This window comes from Oncorhynchus gorbuscha, linkage group LG15 (assembly GCF_021184085.1).
Source record: "Oncorhynchus gorbuscha isolate QuinsamMale2020 ecotype Even-year linkage group LG15, OgorEven_v1.0, whole genome shotgun sequence".
Lineage (NCBI taxonomy): Eukaryota > Metazoa > Chordata > Actinopteri > Salmoniformes > Salmonidae > Oncorhynchus > Oncorhynchus gorbuscha.
Genome location: NC_060187.1, coordinates 63,999,896 through 64,017,202, shown reverse-complemented (window position 1 = coordinate 64,017,202; position 17,307 = coordinate 63,999,896). Strand labels below are relative to the sequence as shown.

The following is a 17,307-nucleotide window of genomic DNA, read 5'->3' as shown; positions in this document are numbered from 1 at the left end:
TGCCTTACCTTTTGAAGATCTTCTTCTGTTGGCACTTCAAAAGCCCCAGTTACATCACAAATGGTCCTTTTGTTCGATAAAGTCCTTCTTTATATCCATAAAAACTTAATTCAATAATCCACGGGTTTCCCTCCTTCAAAATGCATTCAAAATTAATCCTAAACATTACCAATAAACTTATCCAAACAAGTCAAACAATGTTTATAATCAAACCTCAGGTACCCTAATACGTAAATAAACGATAAAATTTAAAACGGAGAATAGTATGTTCATTACCGGAGATGAATAACAAATAATATGCTTTCACCCACGCGCATGGAAACACTACAGCCAAAATGAGAGCCACTTAGAAAAACTACAACTTCTACCTCATTGTTTTCCAAAAACCAGCCTGAAGCTCTTTCTAAAGACTGACATCTAGTGGAAGTCCTAGGAACTGCAATCTGGGAGGACTCGCCTCATAATAAACATTGAAAGCCATTGGAAACAGTGGAAGGCTGAACATCTTTTTTTTTTGGATTGTTTGTCCTCTGGGTTTTGCCTACCATATCAGTTCTATTCTACTCACAGACATCTTTTTAGCAGTTTTACAAACTTTTTCTATCCAAATCTACCAATTATATGCTTATCCAAGCTTCTGGGCCTGAGTAACAGGCAGTTTACTTTGGGCACGCTTTTCATCCGGACGTGAAAATACTGCCCCCTACCCAAGAGAGGTTAAGAATTGTTGCCTACTCTTACCACCTGGAGTTTACCCGTCAGGAAGTCCAGGATCTAGGGAGGTGTTCAGTCCCAGGTTCCTGAGCTTGGTGACGAGCTTGGTGGGCACTATGGTGTTGAACGCTGAGCTGTAGTCAATGAACAGCATCAATGATATGGACTCAGCATTATTCATGTTCATGTTTTCTTTGCAATTCCTACCATTCACATCAACTTATATGTGCAACTTGTCCTTTTCAACATGGCCGCTGTCTTCTGTTCTTCCCTCCATAGGTGCTCTATTAGGAGGTGAACTGAACAACTCCAACGGAGGATGCCCGAGCCCTGTTCGTAAGTGACGTCTACTTCTGCTAAAATACCTAGTTGAGTCGTTTTTACCTAGCAAATAAGATGATACCGTATACACAGTGAACTGCGTCTCTGTTGTAGCTGTGACAATAGATTATTAGCTTGTTAGTTTTTACCCTTCATGGATTTCCTTGACGTGATGAGAGTTGTGGGTTATAGTAAAGCATAAAAGGTGTATGGATTACACTTTGGGACAGACTCCACTGTTTGATGGAAGAGAAAAAGATGTCACGTTAGCTGGTCGATTGCAACCTCCACAAACACTGACACTCATGTACTCAAACACACACACACACACACACACCTGTTGGCCAGCGACAGCTGAGGGTCACAGGAATGCCGCTTGTAAATAGCCCAGGGGGTTGATGGGAAATAGAATGAGAGAGAATGAAAGACTGAGGAAACGAGGGAGAAAGAGAGGTGTAGAGAGAGACCTGAATGACATGAACACTCTGACCTAGCATCTTCACCGTCTCCTCACCCCCCCTTCTTCTGTCTCCCCTGACCCCGCTTTCTCCCTCCCTCTCTCTGTCCTTCTCTCCCTCTATCGCAGCTGTTCCCCCATGTCCCCCCCTTTACACACACACACACACACACACACACACACACACACACACACACACACACACACACACACACACACACACACACACACACACACACACACACACACACACACACACACACACACACACACACACACACACACACACACACACTCCAATCCCCTGTGGTTCAAACTGTACCTTGTCTTGGCAGAGCCATCTCCTCAGAGGTGACTTTGACACCGGCCAGAGCCTCACTTCTAATCTAATTGCTCAAGGCATGCAGTCATCGGTAGATTACAATATAATCAGATATTGTACTACAACATCTTCCCCAAAAATGAATGGCTGTATTATTGTGTAGAGCAGAATATGTTTTTCTATTTGAGACTAAGGGACTAAGCAACAAATTTTAACCTAGATTTTGTGAGCATAGGTTCGGCTTTCACATTGATATCAATGAAAGACTCGTACGACAATGAGTTACACAATCCTATCTCAAGTTTCAGAATCAGACCCAAGTCACATAGTCATGGAACAGGGACCACAGTAGTCACGATGCCTTTCTCTCTCTAAACTGGGGTTGTCTCAGTAACCCTCCAGTGCAGTAAACAGTGCGGTGGTCCCAAGACGCAGCCTGCTAGCCCGCTGACTCTCTCTCTCTTCCCCCTCCTCCCTCCAAATCCTCCTCCCCCTCGCTCTGTCGTTCTCAGCTGTTGAACACAGACCCAGGCTCTGGGCTCAGGGAATGTCACCATTGACGTCACCCGACATTCTTGAGATTCCCACGCCCGGCACTGGGTAATAGGAGTAGAGCCTGGGAGAGCGAGTACACACACACACTCACAGGTATACACTAAAACGCATATGTTGATGCATGCATACATACAACACATAAACACATACATGAACATGTACTTACACAAACACATGCATGGATAAGCATTCACACAGGCATATAATGAGTGTGAATTCTTACACACTAGAGCCCTGTTGTTCAAAGAGCCCAGGGCCTGGGGCCAACATCTGACTAACACATGTTCTTTCTCCTCCTTCATCTCCCTCTGTTGCTGGGGTAGATGAGTGAGCATCCAGTTTCTTAGAGGAAGGACTGAGCGAGTGTCTGTCTGCTAGGTCAGGTACAACTCAAAAATCCACCATCGCCCTGTTCCACTTTTTGCCTCGGCTGTGGCTCACACTCGTGAATTCACATATTCCCATCCCAAAACACCTCAGTATAAAGTAACCTTCACTGGCTGCCCAGAGTCCTCTATCCAGTTATGAATGGCGCGAGCAAAATTATGGTAACTGTTACGCATTTGTATGTTTGATGGAAGTAGTGTGTTATTGATACTGCTGACACAAATGAGTCTGGAGCAAACATCATTCTCTCCTTGCCACTCGTGTGTGTGTGCGTGTGCGTGTGCGCGTGTGCGTGTGCGTGTGTGTGTGTGTGTGTGTGTGTGTGTGTGTGTGTGTGTGTGTGTGTGTGTGTGTGTGTGTGTGTGTGTGTGTGTGTGTGTGTGTGTGTGTGTGTGTGTGTGTGTGTGTGTCTGAACTGAAGTATGTGTGACTGAGATGAAACGGTGTCACATGCTGGTAGCATCTGGGACACGTCATGGAGCAACTTTTATCTGCTATCGCAGAACCCTGCCCAGCTCTAGGGAGTGTGTGTGTGTGTGCGCGTGTGTAGTTGTGCATCTGACTGTGTGCCTGCCCACAGTATGTGTGCATGTCTCTTTGTATATATCTCTCTCTCTCTCTCTCTCTCTCTGTTTTTCTCTCTCGGTCTGTGTGTGTCTACTGTCTGTGTTTGCCTGGTTGTGTTCCTGACAGTGCTGGGAAAGTCCCCCGCTCCCCCATCCACACAGTGTGCCTGTCTTTCTTTGAGTCAACGGCTCCTTTTAACCAAGTAAGGGGAAATCAGGCTGAGGGTCTGTCCCATGGCAAGAAGGAATGCTGTTGTCTGAGTAGCTTGATGCTGTCCCAGATTAACACTGCTCACCATTGAGCCGTTCGATGGCTCTTCATAATGAGTGAAACCAAAACGAAGCGTACGCTGTTTGAATTGTGAACAAATTCAAATATTAGAGTTTTTTTTATTTTTTATTGTGTCTTATGAGACGACCCATTAGGAGGTTGGAATGTCTTGTGTAATAACAAAAGGTTGTTTCTCTTAGGGATGTGTCACATGACGTAACCTGAAGGGGACTGTCTGAATGTTGACATAGGGATGCCGTAGGGTTGACATAGGAATGACATTGCTCCTGTAGTGAAAAGCTATGATGTTTTGTCAGTAGTGTTACAGTGTAATGCGTGAAAGGGTCAAACGAGTAATGTTTACAGATTCATACTAATATTCACAGCGTTACAGTTGTCCTACAGTAAGTGATAGGCATACACACACCACACAAACACTCCTTGCATTCCTTAACACCATATTAATATCTCCTCTCCGTCTCCCTCTCAACCAGCGAACGGCTACATCAGTGCCAGGGCCTCCCCCGGCCTCCTCTCCGTCTCCAACGGCAACAGCCTGGGGAAAGTAGTCCTGGCCAAGTCTCCACCTCCGCCCAGCCCTCAGATGGTGAACAGCCGCAAGCCTGATCTCCGGGTCATCACCTCTCAGAGCGGCAAGAGCCTGATGCAGCTGGTGAGCCACAGAGAGATTCACTACGGGAGCTCTACTGGCCCAAACTGAGTGTTGTTTTCTCACATTGATAAATGCTTCATTGGTGTCCCGCCAGTCACAAAACAATGGGCTGCTGAATCTTTATGAATCTCTATTCCTTCTGAGATAAACATTTAATACCAAAATGAAGCGTATGCTGTTTGATTTGTAAACGGTTGAAATAGAGGTATTTATTTATTATTGTGTCTTGTAACTCAACACATTTTAGGAGGTTGGGATGTCTACAGTAATAAAGTTTTGTTTCTCAGAGTGGTGTCACTCGGAAGCTCACATTTTTCTACAAAACAGATGCTGAGTCATTATTTGTTTATAAAGCAATTGAACAATTAATAGGACAGCAATTATAATAAGATTAAATTCAAAGGTTGATTTTGGCACACACTGAGTGTGGCTTTAGACTGTGCTAAAGAAGGATTGACTTCAAAATGCATCCATGCATCTCATCATTGCCGTTCTGAATTTGATATTTTCGTGAGTGTGTGATGAAATATCCCCCCAGAAGCTGATCTGAGTTCAGTTTTGCATTTCCCCTTAATGAGCCCAATGGTTAATATTAGGAATGGGGGCTGATCCTAGATCAGCAGGTTAGTACAGAGCCGTAACCCGTGTTCTCTGTCCTACTGCCCCCTGCAGACCGATGAGGAGCTGGAGTTGGTGAGTGAGGTGAATAGAAACTCCTAGACTTGACTGTGGTTGCTGTGTCAACACTGTGGTCTCACAGGCATGAGTGTCATACTGGTATACTGTCGTACTGGTATATTAGTAGATAATTAGTATACAGTATTTACAGTGTAGTATCAGTCGAATAAGAGCACAGTACAATGTACAGTACCAGTCAAAAGTTTGGACACCTACTCATTCCATGGTTTTTCTTAATGTTTTACTATTTTCTACATTGTAGAATAATAATGAAGGCATCAAAACTATAAAATAGCACATGGAATCATGTAGTTACCAAAAAAGTGTTAAACAAATCAAAATATATTTATATTTATATATAAATATAATATAACAAGGCACACCTGTTAATTCTAATGCATTCCAGGTAACTACATTTATAAAGCTGGTTGAGAGAATGCCAAGAGTGTGCAAAGCTGTCATCAAGGCAAAGGGCTGCTTTGAATAATCTCAAATATATTTTGATTTGTTTAAAACTTTTTTGCTCACTACATACTTCCATATGTGTTATTTAATAGTTCTGATGTATTCACTATTATTTTACAATGTAGAAAGTAGTAAAAAATAAACCCTTGAATGAGTAGGTATGTCCAAACTTTTGACTGGTATTGTATGTTATAGAGTAGTGTGTATGCATACTATGTGTGGTAAATCCAAAATGGAGGTAAAGCTCTCTGTGAATGCATTGTATTTTGGCATGTGCATGGGTCAACTCCATGTGTGTGTAATCCATGTTGGGATGGTCATTGTGTATAGGCTACAGTACTCTCTGGAGTGTGTGTATCCATTGACTAGGACAAACTGTTTACAAGGTGATACCAATGGCACAATGACCTCCACCCCTGGAGAGTCTGAGCCCCGACTCACACACTTATCACCACGCACCAACACACACACAATCACTTTGACGCTCACTCTGGTTGTTCTGCCCGATGCATGCCTCTCAAGCAATTCGCATGATTCTCCATTTGAGTGGAACACTTCCGAACACCTCCACCAACTGTCCGTTCACGTGGCCGTGAATATTGGTGTTTCCGTGTCATAGAGAAGTCCGTACAGGCCATGAACCATACAGGCCAGGATGTCCCCACCATCGTTTCTATTTGATACTGTTAGCGAATGTCATGGTACTGCGTGGGCACAAACCTTCTGGTTTAAAATAAGTCTTTACTTCCTGTGTCCTGATGTTCAAGCGTCTTTCCTGTGTCCTCTGTCTTCCCAGAATGCTCAGAGGTTAGGCGGTTCACAAGGGAACCTGTCCACGCCAGTGATTTCCGTGGCGACGCCCAGTCTCCTAGCCCCCTTCTCCGCCATGCAGACGGCCTACAACACTGGTGAGGAAAAGGGTACTCGCTGCTCACGGGCAAAGCTTGCAGAATATTGGAATTGGACACACACTGTATGTCTTAAAGCAAGTGTATTAGGGCCAGTGGATGACAGAAACACAAGGGTGAATACTTTTGATTAGTTTCTTCAGTTATTCTCTTTTTGTCAGTCTGCTCTGTAATTACCCAAATTGGCAAAGGCAGAAAATAACACAATTTACCACTGTAAGTGAATCGTGTGCATATTCACTTTGATCAATGTGTGAGTATTTCTCCTTCTCTCTCCATCTCTCTCTTCCCCTCCCTCCCCCTCCCTCCATCTCAGAGTACCAGCTGACAAGTGCAGATCTCACAGCGCTCCAGACATTCACACCATCAGGGTTGCTGCCTAGCAACATGTCCACCTGGCAACAGCAACCAGCAGTATCCCAGCAGCAGCAACAACAACAACAGCAGCAGCAGCAACAACAACAACAGCAGCAGCAACAACAACAACAGATCAGCTTGGCGTCACTCAGTAATTTGGTGTAAGTACACTTCCCCGGTCACCCTATTGTATAAGTGTAGCTAGCTGCATCCTAAACCAGTGGCATTCAAAGTTGGGGTCGCGACCCCTAGTGGGTCCCCCCATATTTTTAATAATAATAATACAATTAAGAGTACAGATTATTGTATGGAACAATATACAAAAACAATTATTAAGTAAATGTATTTATTGGTTTCTTTTCATTTTAATAAGAGCAGAAAATGCAATTCATTGACGGTTGTGTCATTCAATTTTAACATTGTGTCGTTAGATTTGGGTTGGGATGGGAGAAGTTCATGGGGGGAAAAATGGGGTCACCAGAAATTAAAGCTGAAAAAATTGAGTCCCCACTGAAAAAGTTTGAATACCCCTGCCCTAAACCGATATCTGCGTTGCTCTCAATTCATGAGTTTTAGTTCAAGGGAATTAACCCAAAACTTTCCCCATACTATGTGACCAATCATTGAACAGTAACTTCTCTCCCATGCCATACAGACTATCCCTCTGTACTTACCTGTTCTTTAGCCCATAGACCCGTAAACACACATGCACTTACTGTCTGCACACAATTCCATCAGCAAGTCTGAGTTACTAAAGCCGTGCATCATTGGCATTTGACATGAAATTAAGCATTTGTCCTCGAGAGAAGCATAGCATGGTTGATAGCTACAATAAACTGCGACCCAAACTGAACACCTCAGACTGTCACTGGTATCCACTTGCTATAGTATAGTATGCATCAGAGGAGGCTGGTGGGAGGAGCTATAGGAGGACAGGCTCATTGTAATGGCTGGAATGACCACCTGCTGTAGGCTAATGCTAGCTAGTGATCCTCATTAGCTCTCAGCTTTGTCTCGTTATTAGCATTGTTAGCGCTAAATTGTGGCGGCTAGGCTAGCCGCGGGGTAGCTGTATGTAACCGCCTGTTTGTTCTCCCCCTTGTCCACAGCATGTGGGGCGCAGAGAAACAGAACGGGGAGATGGCTAACTGCATTTCCAATTTCGCTGCTAACCTGAGGTGAAGGAATTAGCATCTAGCGCTACATGTGTGGTTATCATCATGCATTTACTGTTTGTCGTATCAAATTAAGTTTGTGCGGCTCTCAGGTTGGGTTAAATTCATAAGAACATAATGAAGGTATAGCAGTTTAGATTTCATGTACACTTACACTGTAAAACATTATTTATATATTATTCTTTTCCCCCCTATTTCATGACATCCAATTGGTAGTTAGTCTTGTCCTATCGCTGCAACTCCCGTACGGACTCGGAAGAGGCGAATGTCGAGAACCGTGCGTCCTCTGAAACACAAGTGTGCTTCTTGACACACTGCACGATAAACCCGGAAGCCAGTCGCACCAATGTGTCGCGGGAAACACCATACACCTGGTGACCGTGTCAGCGTGCATGCACCCGGCCCGCCACAGGAGTCGCTAGAGTGCGATGTGACAAGGACATCCCAGCCTTGCCAAACCACCACTAACCTGGAGGACACTGGGCCAATTGTACGCTGCTTCATGGGTCTCCCGGTCGCGGCCGGCTGCGACACAGCCATGTATTGAACCCGGATCTGCGTCTTTCCTCTTTCTTTTATATCTTGTTTCTGAGGCTTGTTTCTGAGTGTTGGAACCAAAGAGAGAAATATGGCAGCCGCCCAACGCTGTGTGCGTCAGTCTCACAGGACCGCATTGACACACACCAAGAATGAGTAGTGTAGTCCTCCTTTTTTGTCTTGAAGCACAGGTCTATTAATCTCTCTCACCTGGATGGCCTGATAGTAAGACCAATAGTTAGATTTCACTCATCCGTACTTCATATGATCAGTGAAACTGCTGCTTCAAAGTAAGGCACTTGATCAAACCGTTCTCATTTTGCCCTGAAGAGCACGTTCCACCCACGATTTGTTCTCTCACACAAGCGTTTGATTACATAGGCTATACGTACAGTCCCGCTGTTTCTGTTATTTATTCCCTTGCACAGTAGCTGCAGTGAGCAGACACTTCCAATCAAAGGTGATTGACGGTTTTTCACTGCAAACCTTGCGTTCCCTGTCGGCCCTGGTTACTCGCCGTGGGAAGTGAGGGGGGAAATGATTTCTGCCAGTTTTTTTTTTCTCCACTTCCTTCTCTTGCACTGAGTGGCCAATCATTCCAGAGCCTCCTGTAAAGACTCACTGCAACTAGCGTGCACCTGTTGACTAGCACACCAATCTAAATGTTAATGCTGTGTCAAGGGCGTCCCGCTAGCCTTCCCACGGTGACTTGTTTATTGAATGGCTGCCTTCAGCCTTGCAGGATGTGTTGGTCTCTGTGTTTGAGGAACCCAGCTGATGCATTCAGGAGAGAAGGGGTCTGAGTTGAGGAGGTTTAAGGGGTTTTGGAGAAATGCATCCTGTTTAGGGAACATGTCCTTAATGCAAGGACAGACAGATATGTCCTTTTGCATTGGAGAAATGGTGCACACACACACACACACACAACTCGCTACCTCAGTATGTTGCTATCTGTCTATCACTTAACTCGCTCTCTGTCTGTCTCTTCCTTTCAATATCGCTTTCTGTCTGTCTGTCTGTCTCTCTGTCTGTCTGTCTCTGTCTGTCTGTCTCTGTCTGTCTGTCTGTCTGTCTGTGTCTCTGTGTCTCACGCATGTTTTACAATGTACACAGAAATGAATAGTTGTTTGTGTACACACTGCTGATTTGTGTGCTGTGCACATAATATCCTATTTAGTTCAGAGAAAGCTCCTTTCTCCTCAAGGAATAGTTGTTTGTTTGCACAGGCAACAGGATAGGGAATAATTGTGTCAACACATCCACTCCAGCTTGATTACCCTACATTGCAGGAAAGGGAAAAATAATAGAATCGATAAAATAACATTTATTTAGGGACTACATTGATGTCTTGGTCAATAAATTCAAAATGATGAGTCTATAATTACATTTTATTTAGAAAATTAATACCCAATGTTTGAATGTAGAGTGATTTAGTCATGTTTATAATAAGTATTTTCTAACTCTGCCAAGTTGTTGGGCTGTCTGTTATGTACATTAATGGAGAGCAGGTTTCTGAATCACCCTCCCTGTGTTAGTTTCTCAAACTTTCTTGTTTACCCTCCCTTTACAGCATGGCCTCTCAATCAAACTTGCTATTTGGCAGGGAAGAGGGTCTCTGCTGGTACTGTATATCTCCTCAGTCAGAGGAGACTGGTGGGATGAGCTATAGGAGGATGGGTCATTGTAATGGGTGGAATGGAATAAATGGAACAGAGCTTAACATGTGGTTTCCAAATGTTTGACATGTTTGATACTGTTCCATTCCAGCCATTACAATGAACACATCTTCCCATAGCTCCTCCCACCAGCCTCTTCTATCTTCAGTGTATAACTAGCCACACAGCATGGCACTGTTTCCCAAACCTGGTCTTTGAGGACCCCCATGCATGCTGGTTTTCATTTAAAACCAGATCCAATAACTATTCAACAGAAGCTACTGGTAATAATCATCCATGCAACTCACTATCAACTCAGTTTAAGCTAATTTATTGAGAGATTGGTTTAATGTGAAAACTGTGCACACAATGGTCCTTCTGGACCAGGTTTTGGGAAATGGCGCTATACTGTACTGTACTGTAACCGTGTGCTTCTGACTGCGCCAGCTGTGTTAGTGCTCTGAGCGAGCCTTCATCACTGTCACCAGCCTGCTGACTCTAACCGTATTATTCTCCATAGCAACAGGACCCTTGTGACACTATAATCCATCAACCTGTACAAGTCCATAATGCCGGGCTTACACTTGATAAAGTGGTACATAGAGGCAGAGTAACACAGTCAAGGGTTTAGGGAGTGAGTGTGCACATGAGCGAGAGCATGTGTGTGTGTTGTAGGGTACAGAATCACATTCTTGCATCTTTTACTGTGCAATCGTGAATATATAAAATAATATGAATGGGTCATTGTGCCCTATAAGTACACTAGCTTAAAGGCCCAGTGCAGTCAAAAACATGATTTACCTGTGTGTTATGTAGAGTGAGCAAAAAAAGTATTTGAACAGTGATTTATTTGATTTGTTGTTTTGGCTCTTTACTCCAGCACTTTAGATTTGAAATGATACAGTGACAAAATGCAGACTGTTAGCTTTAATTTGAGGGCATTTTCATCCATATCTGGTGAACCGTTTAGAAATGACAGCACTTTATGTACATAGTCCTACCATTTTATGGGACCAAAAGTATTGGGACAAATTCACTTATGTGTATTAAAGAAGTCAAAAGTTGAGTATTTGGTCCCATATTCCTAGCACGCCATGTTTACATCACTGTTGTTGTTGTTTCACCTTATTTTGTGACCAATCATTTTGGAGTCACTTTTAGTGTAAATAAGAATAGAATACGTTTCTAAACACTTCTACATTAATGGGGATGCTACCATGATTCTGGTTCATTTTGAATGAATTGTGAATAATGATCACTGAGAAAGTTACAGACACAGAAATATCATACCCCGCGAAAAATGCTAACCTCCCCTGTTATTCTAATGGTGAGAGGTTTGCATGTCTTGGGGATATGCTATTTGTAACTTTCTCACTCATCATTATTCACGATTCATTCAGGACTATCTGTAATCATGGTAGCATTCACATGAATGTAGGAATGTTTAGAAATACATTCTATTCTTATTTGTGCCAATACTTTTGGTCCCCTAAAATGGGGGGACAAAAAGTGCTGTAATTTCTAAACGGTTCACCTGATATGGATGAAAATACGCTCAAATCAAAGCTTGACAGTTTAACCTCATAGTATCATTTCAAGTCCAAAGTCCTGGAGTACAGAGCCAAAACAACACAAACTGAGTCACTGTCCCGATAGTTTTGGAGCTCACCGTATATTCCCACACTGAGGATGGAATAATACTGTGAAAAGGCCCTTTTAGTGTAAGAGCTGTTTGAAAATACTTTTGGAAAAAAATGGCTGCTTGTTTTTGTGGGATGGAGATTTTGCCTGCCTGGTGAATATCTTTTTTATTGGTCTGTTCACTAATTTACCGCCTGGTGACGTCCAAACCTCTCTGCCAATAACAGCTAGTTTTCAGTTTTCCACTCCACACTCATGAGAAATTGCTCTTTGCAAGAAAGCTATTTTTGTTTGTTTTCAATTAAAATAGTCAAAAAATAATCACAGTAACATATTTACTTGTTAGCCAGAAATGATTTGATATTGAGATGAAAACTGCTGCGTTGAACCTTTTTTGAAGGGTGATCTGATTTAAGGGTGAAGTGATTCAAGTGAGTTGGCTTTTCCAATCGAGGGGAGTGGTGTGGGAGAGAGGGGGAGGGTGCTAGGGAGTGGTGTGGGATAGAGGGGGGAGGGTGCTGGGGAGTGGTGTGGGAGAGAGGGGGAGGGTGCTGAGGGCTGTGTGAATTTACAGATGGGACTTGTTGGCGGGGTGTGAAGTTGGAGATGTCTGGGTACAATTGCATGAGTTACTAAATGCTAAAGATAAGTGACTGTGGACACATGGCACAAGGCATGGGAGTGGTCTTTCGGAATCCAGAGTCCGTCTGCATGGCTTGTGGACCGTGCACTTCCGTGTGGCCTTTTCATCCAGTCTGTTTGCGCCTCTGTTTGTGTGTCTAACCTCAGTCCATCAACCTATAGTCACTTTTAAAAGCTATTCCAATCCTAATCTTGACACAGTGTTCCCTAAAACATTTAGCAGTGAAACATTACCTGTCGTTAAAAATTAGCCAAAACAGCCCAGGGTGTGAATGAAGAGTAGGGTGGAACACAGAGCACGGCACATAGAATTGAAGACCTACGCGAAGACCTATCTACCACTCCCATAAACAATTACATTCTTTCTCTCTGCAAGGTTCTGTTTGTGTTTCCGCTACTCAATTTGCTGACACATTTGGCATCTAGGATCCTCCCCCCTCCACCTATTGTGTGGAGGTGTTGACTCTATGTTCCATCAGCGCTTACTACACTGTGTGCTGGTTAGCAGGTCCCTCTCTGGGATCCTGTATTTAAAGTGATGTTCGTGGTAATGTTGATATGTGTGTTTGTAAGTAGTGTTGCAGTTACCCTGGCTGACCAGCAGATGTCAGCACACGTCTCACCATTTCTCTCTCTTTTCTCGGTCCCTCCAGGCCGGTGGGCCACTTACCTCAGGGCACCATGCTGACGATTAACACCAACCCCAACATCAGCATCAAGTCGGAGCCCGTGTCGCCCAACCGCGACCGCAGCACCCCATGCTCAACAGCTGGGGGTGGCGGAGGAGGGGGCCTAGTGACCATCACAGGGGCCCCTATGTCAGGCCAGTACCCAGGGGCCTTGCGCCTGGAGCCGTCCACCCTGCAGGGCCGCTCACCCGTCGGCAGCCTGAGCAGCAATGGCAGCTCCTACGAGGGTGACCGGGACAATGGGGCCCAGGGGCAGGCCCAGGACTTCCACCACCAGGGAGGGGCCTCCTCGGCCATGGGGCTCCTGAGGCCCTCGTCCACTCAGGAGCAGCAGGAGCAGGAGGGGGCCAATGTGAAAAGAATGAGACTGGACACCTGGGTCACATAGATGTGTAGAACAAGAGAGTGAAGGGGAGAGATGCCCCATCCCACACCCTTTTAACGTATGTACAGTAAATGCTGACCTCACACCCATGCCTCCACAACACACAAACACACACATGCACCGGACACGCCCATTTGCGCATGCTCTTCTACTCTTGCACACACTCTTTCTCTCACAAATGTATGCGTTGACACACAAGCTGCATACTGTTTTCACACTATATTGTACTACACACACACACACACACACACACACACACACACACACACACACACACACACACACACACACACACACACACACACACACACACACACACACACACACACACACACAAACACCCTCTATAGGGGCAGAGTTACCGAACCAGGGATTACATGTCAACATAGTGTGTTGGACAAGATTAGGATTGGAATGAATGAGTTCTCTTTTGATCAAGCAGGCTCGGTCTCCTTTTCGTTTTGAAGGGACAGAGAGCAGCTACAAAACTGACTGACTATTGACTGACTAATGACATTGCTGGGTTTTCTCTTCATCCTCTACATCACATAATACACACCTGGTATCCTCTAGTCTTTTATCCACAGTAGGTCTCTAGTCCAGCTGCACTGCTCTGTTGAGAAACAGTAGAACAACCAAAATGAATCCACTTCTTTGTATCTGCCCAGTGGCACTGTTATATCCAGCTTTTGGTGTTTTTGTAAAGAGTATGAGATTTGTGAATGAGATTTAAACTTTTTTTTAAATATATTGCGTCCTCTCTCTGTCTGACTGTTGTCCATCAACCATCTTTAAATTTCTATTAACATTTCTGTTTTAGATTTGAGAACCCAAAATTCACTGAGTCAATCTGATTAGCGATCCATTTTATAAGACAGGATTTACTCTTCTAAAGTGGACGATTCTTGTTTTGTTTAGTTTTAGCCAGGTATTTAATCTGAAACATCGATACCTTATCTAGGTCAAATACTGTTTTATCAGGGAAGGGCTGCACTAGCTCTGACACATGCTACAGATACCTACCGATCAACTTCAGATGCTGCGTGTGTTTCCTGTTCTGTGATATCTATTTCAAATGCTCTTTTTGTGTTTTTTTTTTTTTTTTACTACCTTCTTGACTTTTCGATTTTCACCACGTTCAAATCCATCCACACTCACACACACATATTTTTGTTAAACAATGCCTGTGATTCAGAAGGCTCTGAATAGGAGATGAAAAAGTGAAGAACTGTGTATATAAACAATTTGTTCTGTTTCCTTCTGTATGGCTTTTGTATAGCAGGGACATTGTTTTTTTGAGGGTAAACATATAGAGCATATAAATATATATTTAAACAGCAGCGATAGCAGATTTTGAGAGTAAGTGATGAACTGCATACGATGCAGAGGAAATGATAGATGACAGGGATTGTATATAGAAATATATGTTCACATATGTTCAGCAGGATATCCCTAAAAGCTAATGTGTTGATTCTCAGTGGGTCTTTCTATTTATGTGTACATAAGTGTACTAGGTTGCAAAGCCAGGTGAGGGTGCTAGAGGGACAGAAAAGGAAGTAGCAGTGGATTGGACTGTTTGAGTGAGCAGTGGTTAGTGGAGTGCACTTTAACCCCTTCCTCCCCCCAAGCCCCCAAAATGCCCCCTCTCTTTAAAAGCCAGGTGTCCTCCAGAAAGGGACAGTCATGTCTGCATGTCCTCGGGCACGTCAAACTCATTCAACACACACACACACAAACACATTTTCACACATTAGCCAGACAAGTATCCCCTGTGCTTTCTGTTAGAGGAGAGTTCCCTGGCCACATTAATTAATTACAGCATTTCACTCATTGAACCGTAGTGTAAACTCGACCGCTCCCTACCAGTGACTTAAGACAAGTCCATCTCACGCTCATTTGACCCCTGCCACTATCAATTGTCTGCCAAAACGCCTCATTGCTCCACACACTCAAACACCATACTCGCATATACTCTGCACTCCGTCCAGAACATGTTCAAATGACCTCCCATTGGCTCTTTATCGTTTTATATTGTTGTAGTTGTTGCCGTAGGGATTGTGCAGCCTGACTCGTCAGGAGTCTAGACGATCGTCTAGAGGTGGATGGCAGAGAGAGAGGGTGATCACGCCTGCCGGTATATTCACACACCCTTAGACTGTAAGACTGTTGTGTCCTGAGCTTTGAACAAAACGTTGACCCTGATGTTTTAAAGTTTTTTAAATAATAATGGTAGCCATGTCTTGAATAGGGCCACATGCCATGAAGCGATGTTTCATACCTAGACTAAATGGTGACTAGCGGAAGCAGGCGATGGGGTTGGTTAGTACTATGGACGCTGGCCAATCGAGGTGTTGTATAAAGCCCTGACATTATCCCAGAACAACACTAAGGGTCACTGTAATCACAAATGAAAAGACAATCGTCATGACAATAGTTAACCTGCGCCCCCATATTCCCCATATATAATGAATGATGTTTAGAGAATCTCACTTTCCAGTGTTAATTTGTGCTGGTGACAGTTCTATTGTCTGTTTTTATTATAATTGTTCTATGATAATTGCTATTATTACTGTTAATATTATCATTATTGTGACCATCGATGGTAATTGTAATGATGATATAGAAAAGGCCATTTTATTTTTTGCGGTTTTGTGTAGGTTAGGAATCTTGTTTTATTTGAATTTTATTTGATTATATATAAATATATTTTTGTTTTGTTTTCATTTTTTGTTTAGTTTTTTCTTCAAAGGGTGTACTAAAATTGCACGATTTATGACGCAAAACAAAACGGCTGTAGTAATATTAGTACATGTGAGATCATGAAAGGTGGTAAACAAGTTTAATATGATAACCAGTTCAATGCTGCAATTTTTTTGTCAAATGTACAAAACTTAGTCTACAGATAGTAAAGTGACGACAAGACACATTTAATTTATTTCTGACCAGACACAAAGATGTCAATGCATGGGCATAACACAAACAAAGAATGAATCCTGTTATAGGAAATGCATATGAAATGTAATATTAATAAGAATATACATCACCCAGAAATAAAATAGAAATTGAAGAAAAAAAGTACAATTATAGCTAATATATTGTGTTCGGCTAGTCTGCTTTTTGTTGTAAACAAAATGAACTTTTTTGTTGTTTTTGGAGAATGATATACAATTTGTGTATATTTTCATAAATAAAGTATGCACTGATGTTATTACAAATTCTATACTGCTTTTACAAAAAGTGTTTGTTATTGTACCAAAGTATCCATTTGTCCCTTCTTACCCTGTTTTCTGGTATTTTATATATTAAATAGACAAGTTGACCTACAAAAAGGTTTGGTTTGTTATTATGATTTACATTAGAATGTGCATTTGTGTTGTTCACCATCAAAACATGATCATTTATCAATACAAACTTGTTTTCTGAAAAAAGTTTTCTGAAACGTGATTTATCAGCTATGTTTGGTAAGTGACAGACAATATGGGACTATTGAGAGAGTAGTTTATTAACTGCCAGAGATCTGTGAAGTGGAATGATGTATTTTCACCATAAGATGTCATCACATGTGCTGGTAATGCTTTGGGCATCATTATCACGTGTTCAGATCTACTGAATTATTTTAAACCTAAACCAAACTTGTTCTGGTTTGTCTTAGTTTTATGAAATGGAAATGTTTCTAGAAATCATTTTCTATTTCGAGTCACATTTAAAGCATTCCATTTTTCGCAAGCGAAGTAATAAACTTAATTGACTTAAACTGCATGTTATGTGAGACACTATGCCACGGTATTTGAATGACATAACTAAGATTAATACAAATAAAACTAATGTTGATATAAAATTATTCTGTTTCTAAATCATAACTCATGGGAGGGAAAGAGAAAGTCAAATGAACTTGGAAGGAGAGACTTG

At 42.7% G+C, this 17,307-nt stretch overlaps 1 protein-coding gene across 12 annotated transcripts in view; it reads left to right on the top strand.

The window, feature by feature from the left end:
- LOC123997740 (myocyte-specific enhancer factor 2D homolog) overlaps positions 1-16,618 on the top strand; it is a 72,396-nt gene extending 55,778 nt beyond the window's left edge. For 3 of the 12 annotated variants that reach the window (XM_046302251.1, XM_046302254.1, XM_046302252.1), the window contains exons 6-13: positions 994-1,050; positions 4,088-4,266; positions 4,939-4,968; positions 6,206-6,317; positions 6,634-6,835; positions 7,784-7,852; positions 9,957-10,007; positions 12,978-16,618. In XM_046302251.1, the coding sequence (XP_046158207.1) occupies positions 994-1,050; positions 4,088-4,266; positions 4,939-4,968; positions 6,206-6,317; positions 6,634-6,835; positions 7,784-7,852; positions 9,957-10,007; positions 12,978-13,401 (1,124 nt within the window). In that variant the 3' untranslated portion in view covers positions 13,402-16,618. Of the gene's footprint in view, positions 1-993; positions 1,051-4,087; positions 4,267-4,938; positions 4,969-6,205; positions 6,318-6,633; positions 6,836-7,783; positions 7,857-9,956; positions 10,008-12,977 lie in introns of those variants that run through there. The other 9 variants (XM_046302259.1, XM_046302260.1, XM_046302255.1 and 6 more) reach the window with 8 other exon arrangements.
- The last annotated feature ends 689 nt before the right edge of the window (positions 16,619-17,307 follow it).